The following is a 12,726-nucleotide window of genomic DNA, read 5'->3' as shown; positions in this document are numbered from 1 at the left end:
TTAAAATATATTTAATTATAAGAAGGAAGCAATATATCTTATGCTATTATTTGCTATTTAAAAGAATGAACGTAAAGCACAATATAAATCGATAATGACGTTTTTCAACTTACAGGGCCAATCACAGCCATGAAAAAAATTATAGAGCGGACAGGACGAAAAAAGGTTTTGTGTAATGTTAAAAGGCCTGCAAAGTGGCAGAAATAATTTAAAATCTTGTATATACGATTCAAAGAAAACCATTAATAAAATAGCATTTTCAAAATGATTCCAAAGCATAATTTAGCTCTTCTAATAGCGTATATCTGTAAATATTTTATTTCTTTAATTTTCTGATCACTAATAAAATAGCAAACGTCGGATGTTTTTCGTTGAAGATCAAACGCGTTAAGGGAGTGAATAATATTGGATAATAATTAAACTCAAAACTACAAATAGCATTAGAAGAGAATTTTAAGACATCTTTCAAACAAATTTTCAAAGCTGTGACAAACTTGCTTGTTATATTTGCATCAAAGACTTTTTCAGTATCGATAATACATGCTTTTATTGTTATTGTTTTTAATTACAATGGCTTTGTTACAATATAATATGTTAGAAGACAATTTAAAATTTGCTGCATACATTTTTTACCTGCAAGAGTGCCTTTATAAATGGATATACCAAAAAAAAAAATTGTCACACCCCTTGAAAACAAAAGACTTCCTTTTGTATTATGCTTTTCCAAGGGGAAAGGATTTATTCATAATATTCTTATAATGAACTTTATGGATTCTGGCAAAGCCTATATAACTATTGCTTAATTTTTTTAATGCATTGCCCATATATTCATACTCCGAAGTATTATAGGAAAGATATGCCATATCTAAAATCCCTTCTTAAAAATCAGACAGAAGACAAAGGGAAAACCCTTCATACTATGATAATTAGTGATGCTTGATCATTGGTTTAATTTTTTGTATATTTCAAGTATATATTCATTGTCATAAAAGGATTTATCTTTAACAATAAAATTTTGTATGTTAAACTGATATCTCATTTCCTCTAAAAATAAATAAATTTCATGAAATCAATAGAGTCAAACATTCCTAACTTTGAAGATATTTGATTTAATGCTAAGGATGTGTGAATTATTGAATAATAATCAAATTTTTTGAAACTTTAGATGAATTCTAAATTTAAATATCAGATTAAAACTATTGAACTAAAACTGTTTTAGTTATCAAAATACATAATTAAATCTGATATTAAACGTTAAATAATGCAGCTATAAATCGCAGTTGTTATTGATAAAAAAAATCGGGGATACTTTCTTTACTGTGGAGGTCGCCAAGGGTTATCGCCAAGTAGTAAACAAATCGAGCAGTAGCTCACCGACGTCGGTTACCCATTCGTTCTTCCATGTGAGTATTATGAACCGTTCATCTGTTAGGTATGAAACGGTTCTTTTACATCCGCTTTAGAAAATATTTTTTTTTTCCCCTTTTCTTTTTTTTCTTTCTTTTCTTTCTTTTTTTTTTTTTTTTTTTTTTGCCTTCGCTGTAATTCGATTGTGTGCTGCTTGCTGTGGCGTTAAGTTCCATTCAGTAGTGATATTAAAAAAGAATTTATATGTAATGTAGTTTTGTGCTTCCGCTTTAGCATAAAGTCCCATTTAGTAATGATATTATTTAAAAAGAATATTAATGAAAATAAATAATAAAAGTTTAGTTATATGCTAATTAGTAAATTAATTTCTCATATAATTAAAAGTTTTTGAAATAAATTATTTCCTATAGTAATAATTATTTTGTTCAAATATGTTATTATATTTTTTATTATTATATGTTATTATTTAATTTATACCAATAAATTTTTTTCACTATATTTTAAATATTTAGGGTCGTCAGTTTAGTCGCGTTCTATTCCTTAAGTTGCATTGAATAATTATTCCTTGTATTATTTTCAAACTTTTTTTTAGCAATTAATATTTTCACTTCCTTTTCAATTCAAGTTCAGTATAAAAACTGACGTCAATGTTGACAAAACTGAAAATTTAAAAATTATTATATGAATAAATTTCTATAAAAATGAGAAAAGGAACAAGGTAAATAATAAGGCTAATTACTTTACTTATTTCGCCATTATTTGGTTAATTTATTTTTGTTAATGATTAACATATTCTTTAAAATTTTAACACAATGGAAAAAATTTCTCCGAATTTTATGAGATTTATAAGCATTACATCGATAGTTCTTTTAAATACTTTTTAAACTCCTTTTCCAAAGTATTTTTCTATAAGTATTGAATCTCAAGAAATCATAAGAAATGCAAAGTATCAGGTTGTGTTTGATTGGCTCAATTGATTCACAAGCAGTTTGAAATTCTTCCAAGAGAAATTTTTCATGAATTCCAAATTAGTAATAGTAAAAGATAGAGAACTTTTATAATAAATAAAAGAAATTTCTCTGATAAGAGATAAAAGGAGGATTAGAGGCACAATTGTTAATTTCGAAAGTAAAGAAAGTTATCTTGCACTTTTTAATATTTGTAAACTAATTCAACAATAAAACTCAAATAAACCTTCTTCTTTATTTCTTTTCTTAAAAGAATACAATGACAGCCTCTTAATGTGATCGCAGCTAATATTAACATTCATTTTATATTATCAAGATCTTCTGGCCCCAAAATGATGTATTAGAATGTACCTAAAAATGTCCATTTAGTGTGATCACAACATCGCTTAATGTTATCAGTTTTGAAGTAAAGAACTGAACTATCTGTCATTAGTAAAAATAGATTGACATTCATGGAATTGTTTGCCCTCCTAAGAAAACATCTGCAGCCGGAGTCATTTTCCCATGCGATGGGACATTCTTTTGTCTGGACAAAAGCGATTTGGATTGCAGAAATGCAGATTGAACAGACATACACTGAATATATAATTGATTTCTCCTGCGACTGAATTATGAAAGAAAAAAAATGGATTGAAAATTTTTTTATTTAAGTGTTAAAAGATAAAAATGAAAGCGTTAACAGATGTGAAAGTTATTTAAAATGACTTACGGTGCAGCTAAAATTTTCAAAGCCTCTTTTTAAAATTTTGAAAAATTATGACTTTTTTTGTGAGCAAGACCAATCAATAAACGTTAATGATTCCTACGAAGACAGATATATTGAAGAAAGCCCTTTCATAAAAATCAAAATGAGTCAAGTATTTCATATTTTGAACAGTTTATATTATAAGTTTTAAAAATCAATACAAGTACGAACTTTATACGAGTGAACTATTAAGGAATAAATGTTAACAAGTAACAGTTATTAAATTTTTTAACTGTTATTTTTGAAATAAATTATCGATATTCCTGAAGCGTTATCCCCCCCCCTCTTTTGATCTGATAAAAGTATCGTTGATTTTACCCAATTCATTTATTGGTATCAACCAATTAATATTATAAAAATTTTAAGTCTTGACGTGATTCACAGTGCGTAGTAAGAAAATGCTTCAAAAATTAAGCACTTTTAAGTACTTTTTAAACACCTTACCCCCCCCCCCCCAAAAAAAAAAATAATGCACCTTTTTACATTCATGCATACGCGAGCCTGCTTATTTTCTAAACATAGGATGTTTTCTGTTTTATAATAAAGTTGTGTTTTTATTATAAAACACAACTTCTTTGTAAAACATATTTGGTTTTGATTTAAAAAAAGTGATGATAGTTTTAACCATTACCATAAAATTAAATCACGATTTAATCAATCAGTTAAACTTTTTACTCTTTTATAAGATTAACAATAAAAATCTGGCTTCTTTTTCGACATTTTTTAAAATTAACATATTACCAGTTAATTTGGATGGATACATCATTTCTGAATTTACATTGGCATTGATAAAAATGAATAGCATGACCAAAAGTTTTGTTTTTTATTTTTATATATGCTGCAACAAATGAAATTCGGATGTAAACTAAAATTTCCTCCTGTTCTAACTCACCATATTTAGCAGTTTAGAATATTTTATTTGCCGCCTTATAAAGCTAAGAGCTAGGACGGCTATCATCATAAGATTGGCAAAATTGCCAAAAATTGACGATAGAACAATACAATGTTCTGAATGAATTTTTCAGATCAAATTTTTTAATAGAAAATAATAATAAAATAATAGAAATTTAATAGAAAATAATAATAATAAATTGTTTTATCACTTCTTATTTCCGATGCTAAGTATAGGGCTTTTATTAAATGTTTATCATTTCGCAAATTTAAGAAAAAACCTTTGTTAACCTCTATGGAAAAATAATTAAAATTTTATTACTTTACCTTTAAAAAAAGTAGGCAAAATATGATTATATATTTTAGAAAGAAATAAAAATCATTTCACAATTCCTATTTTTTATAAATAACGGAAACAAATTCACAGAGATAAAAAATAGCTTTACAGTTACAAGTAAAACGAAAATAAAAAAAAGAATGATAGTTAATGCATTTTTTTAAATAATTTTTGAAAGAAATTACTATTATTACTATTACATTATGAAAGAAATAACAATCATTGGAAATCTGTGGCTTCAAGTTAAAATCTCATCTTATTCGGATTTACGACAAAAGCAATGAGTAAGAATTTAATATGCATTGTATACTTTTAAAAAGTTGTACAAGACATTGCTCCAAAACAAGACATTACAATTAACGAGAACGATGATCAAATGTGTAACGAAATAAATAGGCTTCAATGTAAGCGTTTTTAGATATCTTTGGGGGTACCAAATTAATCTTGCTGTATTCATATTTTCCGTCTGTTGGACAAATCTGCGTATTTTTCTTTAATAATACATAAAAAGTTTAAACATACGTTTATCAGGCATAACTAAAGTACCCTCTTTGAATTCAACTGGAGATCGAACGTTTTTCGAAGTAACAACAAGTATGACGCAGTAGGCATTTGCTATTGCCCCTTCTGGATAACCTTCCCAATATTTCAATAAACACCAATGCACTGAAAGATGTACTTGTTGAAGAAAGAGAGGGCGGGGAAAAAAGATATTTAATCTTATTTCAATACATGTTGACACTCCACAAAGTTTTCTTTTCACTTTTCGAGAAAATTAAGCACGTTTTAAGGACCTTTAATAAAAATTAAGCACCTTAAAGGTGAATTTCAGATTTAAGCACTTTTCATGACGGTACGCACTTTATGATCATATTAAAAGGTAGTTTACATCAATATATACTGATTGTCTAATGAATCCAAAGCTGTTTTTAAAGATCTATAATTCTCAAAGATTAATTTTATAAGAGTGGTTTTTTTATTGGCCATCTAACATTAATTGAATTTAATCAATACATTTTTAATAAATAATCTATGTATTTGGCATATTATATTAAATTTCTCCCTTCATGAAAAAAAAAGTGATTAACTAAATAAGAATTTATCGTAAAAATATATTCAGTTTTTTTACAGCAAAAATGTAAACATCATATCAACTAAATGTAAACGGCTTTACTCTGCTGTTCCTTTTTGTGGCATAAGAGAAAATAAAAAGTTCTGAATTGTAACAGAAAAAAATAGATAAATAGGGAGAAAATATAATTTAAAAGAATAAGAATGATTGACTAGGAAAATGGTAGGAAACTATATTGTGAGAAAAAATAATATATATATAGATGATTTTTTTTCAGACTTGAATCACTGGGCAAAAAATGTTAATAAATAATTTCATCAATATTATAGAATATTTTTTTTTATGATGTGTGCTACTTTGAAACAAATATTTCATTCCTCTTGAGAAAAATGATAGAATACCCTCAAGGAAGCTTCTTTTTAAAAAATTAGATTTGATAAAGGATTTTATTGGTGTGGTACGGAAATTTCCGAGAGGAGTATCGACTCTAACGTCATTAAAATTTGGTAGAATTAATTTAAGTGATAATAAAAAAAACAGAGAGAGAAAACAATACAAAAAACACGAGAACAGAACTAATAAAATAAACACAATTATAATTAAAATTACAAATACATCCAACAATTAGATTTCAACTTTTAAGATATAATTATTAATTAAAAATAATATTTAGATTATTTATGGGGTAAATAGAATTTTAATGGAATTATGTTGCACGTGCCTTTTTCTATGGGGATTGAATTAGTATTTTTTGGACTATTTATTTTCGAAAAATTCTTGAAAAAAATTTTTGCGCGCGTAGATATCTAAGGCCAAAACAGAAATCATTTTGAGAATTTTAACCTATCAGATTGATAACAGAGTCAGTGAATTCTCAGCCTTTTAAAAGCTGAGAAATTAATGTAAACATTATCTGTTGCAGCCCTAAGTCTTTTCATAGAGCTGGCCACTGCAGGATCGTTAAGAATCTGGGGTAATTTTTCGAACTTAATTGATGTTCTTTTAATAAATTCCGAAACAGGTTCAATTTGGAGGTCGTTATGAATTATTTTCCCTCTGATGTACCAGGGTACATTAATCATTTCCTCAGCTGTTTGTTTTGAAAAACGTGCAACTTCTTAAAGTTTCCGGTGGATGTGGCCACCCAAGTTTGAGAGCTGTACATCAGTATTGGTCTTAAAATAGCTTTGTAGAGCAGAAGCTTGAGCCTAATCGAGAGCTTACTCCAGCTGAAGAGAAATTAAGCTGTTGAGTTTAATACTCATACTTGTAGCTTTGGCGAGGGCTCTTTAATATGACTATTAAAGTTTAATTTTGCGTCTAATATCAACCCTAAGTATTTGTATTCATTCACAAAGGGGACGGGCTGGCCGAAAATTCGGATAGGGGCTAGATCGGGCATTACCAATTTTTTAGTAAACAGGAGGCACACTCATTTATTTGGGTTGACTTTTATTTTCCAGCCGATGAGCCACCACTGTAAAACGGTCATGTACTGTTGTAGTTGTGTAATGATTGTCTATGGATTCCTATGCTGTGTGAGAATGGTAGTATCGTCTGAAAAAATTGCTAAATGACAATTACTAGCTCTAGGTAAATTGTTAACATAAATGTTAAAAAAAGAGTTGGAGAGAATAAACTTCCTTGCGCACAACCGCTCAGGATTGGTCTGAGGGACGAAATTACATAGTTTACTCGTACCCTAAAATTACGAGAAGATAGGTACGAGCGTAAAATTTTGACAAATTGCGCCGAAAATCCAAGTTGCATGATCTTGAATAATAGCCCTTCGTACAAAATTTTATCAAAGGCTTTGGCAACGTCCAGAAAAAATTCACCTATGGTTTGGCCATCAAAGCCATCATGAATCAACACTGTAACACGAATTAGCTGGTGATTCGTCGACAGGTTTTTCCGAAATCCGAATTGTTCGGAAATCATTATATTATTGTCGCCGAGAAATTGATTCAGGCGTTTGAGTAGCACAGATTCATACACTTTGCTCAAACTACTGAGTAGCAAGATGGGACGGAAATTTCGAGGTAAAATCAAATCAGAATTTGGTTTCGGAATAGGGATAACCACAGCTGTTTTGCAGCAATCGGGGAAATAACAAAGTTCTAACATTTTATTTAATAAAAATGTTAGATACAAAATAATCCTAGATGGAAGATTTTTAATCATGCGATTAGTAATTAAATCTAATCCTGGCGATTTATTCGGTTTAACGTTTTTCATGAATTCCATGATCTCCGTTTGCCGAATTAGCTCACGATTGTTTACCTGTCAAGAAACTCTCCCACTGGTCTATGACCTCGTCAAGAGGGTGGGGTGAGAGGCACGTGTCCACGTGTGGCGCTATGTGTTTACCTGTCAAGAAACTCTCCCACTGGTCTGTGACCTCGTCAAGGAGGGGGTGAGAGGCACGTGTACACGTGTAGCGCAAACTGGTTCTGTGCGTCATCTTCCAAAACTTCCGGCTTTTCAATGGAGCGAGCCTCCCTGTTTCCCCTTTGGAAGGGGGGATCGGGGTGAATGGTTTTCTAAGAAACGAGGGGCATCGCCACATCCGCGCGTGTCAAGGTTTTCTAATTCCTCAAGCTCGCCGGCGCTCTGAGTGACCTAGTTTTAACCTTTTTATCTCATCCTAGATTTTGCGGAGTTCTCTTCTCACTTGTGGGTCATGAGAACGTTGCGAAAGTTTCCGTAAATAATTTCGCAGTTTAATTTTGTTTTGGTTTTCTAAAGGAAGCTTCTCTGGAGTTTTGTTAAATTTTGGCTTTGAGGCATCTGCGAGAGCCTCTGTCAGAATTTTTTCTAAAAAACCAACTGCATTTTCTGCGTCATCATTGCTATTAATTTTGAACGGGGAAAAGGGTTTTGAATTTAAGATCTGCCGAAAGTTATCCCAGTTGGTGAAGAATTGTGCTGGTGAATTTATTGAAAAGGTTCCAGTATCAAAAATCAAAACTACAGAAAGATGATCAGAATCTAAACAATTTAGATTCCGATTTGATTTTAAGATTTCTAATTTTAATTCAATTTTTTAAATTTAATTCAATTCCAATTTAGATTTTCTAATTTGAGAATTAAAAGGAATTCGCTTTAAAATTGCAATGTCGAGGACGGAGTCATTATCACTAACTTGATTAATGTGGATTGGAGAGTGGGGAGCCAAAACATTGATTCTGTCCTGATCAAAATTTAAGCAGCTGACTGCCACGCCAGGTCGTATAGTAATTATTCCAAGTGATATGTCCTGCATTCATATCGCCCGCAATGATGACGTTTGGGCCTAAATTTAAAAAGTTTTTTTCAAATCCTCCAGAGGGAATCTATGCGAACCCCCAGGTCCCGTATAGGCTGACACAATTTTGAGAGGGGGGAAGATTTCCTAATTTAACCTCAATAATTGTCACGTCCATCCTCTTTAAAACGGGGGTGAGGATGACGTGATGTTCAATTATTGATTTTACATAAATACAAGTGCCACCGAAAAAGCGCCGACCTTCATTCCTTACGCCGAATATCTCTCATTTTTATAGATCCGGTAATTAACGATTAGGGATGTAATCCAAGAACACATCAATATTTTGCTCTAAAACAAAGTCACGTACTTCAGCGATCCTGGGACTCAAGCTATTAGCATTCCAGGTGTAAATTTAAGATTATGCAAGTTTATTGTGTTGTAACGATTGAATGTTAATGCTGGGGACCGTTACTAAGATTAACGTATTGTTCGAAAGAAAAAAAATCGCCGTATCAGCACCGTGGGATGTAGCAAGAATTGCTGGTAATGCCTTTTTAAAGGCTTGGAGTAGAAGTGCGTCGCACCAATCTTCTCTCATGAGTGTAGCTAGTCCATAAAATATGTCGGTAAATATTTTGGAGTTAATTGCATCCACTGGGATCAACTATTTTGGAATAGAAACATTTGCAGCTGAGGAAGCTGGTTCTCGCTACGCTGTTTTTTCCAAAGAGGGGAATTCTTCAGAGTTTGTTAGAACACTGGAAAACAACACTTTTTCATCTACTTTTCTGTAATTTTTCTGGTGTCAATGTGTCCTGGGAAGATCCCAAATAGATCGGTTGGTCTAGATTTTTTTTTTTTAATTTACTGGTGGCGGGGTGTCGTCCACCGGTTTTAGGGAAATGTGGACACTGGCGCCAGTTTGCTGCATGATCACCTGCACAATTAGCACATTTTAATTTATCCTCAAAGGCTAAAGGATATTCTTTAGCTCTATGAGGTCCTGCACACTTTACGCATTTTACAGGAAGTTTGCATTCTTCTGAACTATGGAAAACTCCTGACACCGCTAACATTGTGAAGTCCCCTTCCTACCTCTGTATCGCTCTACTGAAATTTTCGTGCCAAACATTTCAGTCAGAGTGTAAACCGTTTCTGACAGAGAGCCGTTTGCGATTTGCGCATAAAATAACGGCGTTGGTGACTTGATCAGGAATTTAGACAGTTGAGTGATGCTAACAACTGTAAAGCCTTCCTTTTGTAATTCCTCTTTGATTTCCTCAATAGGAGTGCAGTAGGGAAGTTCTCGAATTACTACCTTTATGGGCCTGCATAAAGGTTTTAAACTCAACACCCTGAGCTTCAAGGAGGCTTCGGTGCTCGTCCTCAGTTTCTACAGTTAATTTTAAGAATTTGTTACTCATTACTGAGCGTAATGAAGGAGACTCTAATTTTAGAGTATTTAGCATGACTTTAAAGTCAGCTCTAGGAGAACGCAGAAGGGCGGTATTCTCCTTCGTTTCGGCTGTGCAGGTGACTGATCGGCATCGACCTCGTCATCTAATGCAACCTCTTCTATGCCTTCTGATTGCTCTTTTAGTTTGATGTTATTTTCTGCATTATCTATTATTAGGTTTTTCACTTTTCTGACGAGATGGGCAGCCGGGGCTATAAACCATTAGCGACGGCAGTTTTTTTTTTTACCTTTTTCGGGATATTTGATACATTTTTATTTACGTTTTCTACATTCTGACTCTATACATATCTAACCTTATGATAAAATCTGACTCTAATATATCTGACTACAAAACTAAATTTACTATATATCTATTAGCGGTTATTATACATATAAATGTTCTCAGTCGGTTTGTAGATAATTACTGTAGGGAAACGGCAATTTTCTGTTGTTGTTGAATATACTGAGAAGTGCAGGAAAAAAGAAGCTCAAAGAGTTCATTTTTCCAAGTTTATTTATTTATTTCTAAAGAAAGATGAAAAGAAATAGTTATTATTTCCTCGCATACCAAATTTTGTAAAAAAAAAAAAAAAAATGCATTTGCCAAAAAATTTAACTCTGCCAAATTTTTTGAGAATTGTACTTATTAAAAACTTTTTAAGAATTTAAGGAATCTCTTCATTTTATACCTTATCAAATCCTCTCCCGCAATACGTAAATAAATAATCACTTTAATAATTATTTCTGACTCTTTTTCTACAAACATTATAACCACAAAAAGAGAAGAGCTAGATGAATGAAATTTGGTATGCAGTTTTATCACTAAGAAAACACTAAATTTACTTGTCAATTATGGAACTTTTGGTTTATTATTTGATAAATTATGTCATGGTAATAAAAAATTTATGGCGTTTTGTAATATTATTTGAATTTTAAAATGATATAGAATAGTTTTAGAATAATATGCCTCTTAAAATTATTGAGTTACATTTATAAATTTTGATTAATTTTATTTCATTAAAAATCTTATTTAAATTCCGAAGAATCTATTACTAGCTTCAATTACTTCATACGTAACTACCACCTGTAGCCTACGTAACTATAGATGGTCTGCCTTCAATATTTTAAATCATTTTTGTATCACACAATTTATAGATAACTTATTTATAAACATTAACAAAGATGTATATTTATCATGCATAAAAAATAGCACATAAGAGTGGTTACACTAACAAATTAAAAGAGAACCCATTCACAGATGTTATAATTATTAAGCATGCAGATACTATTCTTATCATATACCCAATGAAAAAAAAAAAAAAAATCAGAGAAACAATGCCAGTGAAGCAATAGCACAAAATAAAAATACAGATTCCTATAGAGAAGTCTTTAATTGTGTTAAATGAAAATGTAGATAAACATAAAATTATTTCTTAGTTCCTGTTAAATTATAACATACTTTAAAGCCAATTAGTGGTATTATAAATAGAAATTCAGTATCACAGAAATTGAAATAGTTATATAATTAAAAACAAATAAAGAGTATACAATTTTTTACCAAATCACCAATAATCAAGTAATGCCTCTTTAAAAAAATTCATTTATTGAATAAAAATTTAGATTTAATTAATAAAAATAATTCCTTGCCTTCAAAAGGATAAACTTCTCTTCCGCCTCTGAAGAATAATTGGAAAGCAAGCCAGATCATAAAAAACATGCCCACAAAGAACATGCGGCTGGGAATGGAGATAAAATTGGTCAGAGGATATATATTCATCTCTCTGGTATTTGTGTGAAATACAATACTCACACACACACTTCAATCACAAAGAACTTCCGAGAATGTAGAAAAATAATCGCGCATGCGTCTTATCACATTTCTCCCACGATTATGACTACCATCTATATATACTCATTAGGACCAGAAAACAGTTTGGTCAGTAATGTAATAAGTCACATGCAACGAACGAAAGAGCCAAAAAAAAAAAAAAAAAAAATCGTTCGTTTGTGAACGAAATAGTTCAATGCTTTCGTTCATTCGAACTAGGCTCTCAATCTCCAAGTCGTTCGATCGCGAACGACATGAAACAAATGGGGGGAAATGGTGAACGAACGATTTTGAATCGAATCTAACAGTTCAGTTGAACGACATATCTCTATAACAAAAGCATGTATATATAACCGTAAACGAAATACGTTACTGCGCATACCGCTTCACGCAGGGTGTATCAGAGAGAACGGTGCGCAGTTTAACAGTATCTATAGTCAGATTTGGCGATACAAAAGATAAACAAATTGGCGACATCCGGACCATCCACGGTAAGGTAAGTAGCCCCATTATCCACATATTTTTTAAAATGATTATTCTCATATGCCGATGATTATAGGCATCATGGCTTAATCAAATCGAAAGATTATAAGACGAAAAGTTGCTAATACAATCATCCCGTTCGATTATTTGAGTTGCTGTATTGGCGACAAAATTCAATGCGCCATTAGTCGATTCTAACCGTGCAAGTATGAAAAAGTATCTACCTGTATAAATTTCGGCCATATTCACCACAATGGTTGCTACACAACGGATCGTTCAACCAATGATCCAAGAAAGATCATCAACCACTGATCAAACGTTAGTTTTA

General features: G+C 31.3%; 1 protein-coding gene across 1 annotated transcript in view; it reads right to left on the bottom strand.

The window, feature by feature from the left end:
* Window positions 1-11,879, bottom strand: part of LOC129971792 (probable chitinase 10) — a 143,865-nt gene extending 131,986 nt beyond the window's left edge. The window contains exon 1 of the mRNA XM_056085769.1: window positions 11,735-11,879. Within this exon, the coding sequence (XP_055941744.1) occupies window positions 11,735-11,864 (130 nt within the window). The 5' untranslated portion in view covers window positions 11,865-11,879. The remainder of the gene's footprint in view (window positions 1-11,734) is intronic.
* Between the last annotated feature and the right edge of the window lie 847 nt (window positions 11,880-12,726).

This window comes from Argiope bruennichi, chromosome 6 (genome assembly GCF_947563725.1).
Source record: "Argiope bruennichi chromosome 6, qqArgBrue1.1, whole genome shotgun sequence".
Taxonomy (NCBI): Eukaryota; Metazoa; Arthropoda; class Arachnida; order Araneae; family Araneidae; genus Argiope; species Argiope bruennichi.
Note: the sequence above shows the minus strand (reverse complement) of the source record. Positions and strands in the feature narration are given on the sequence as shown.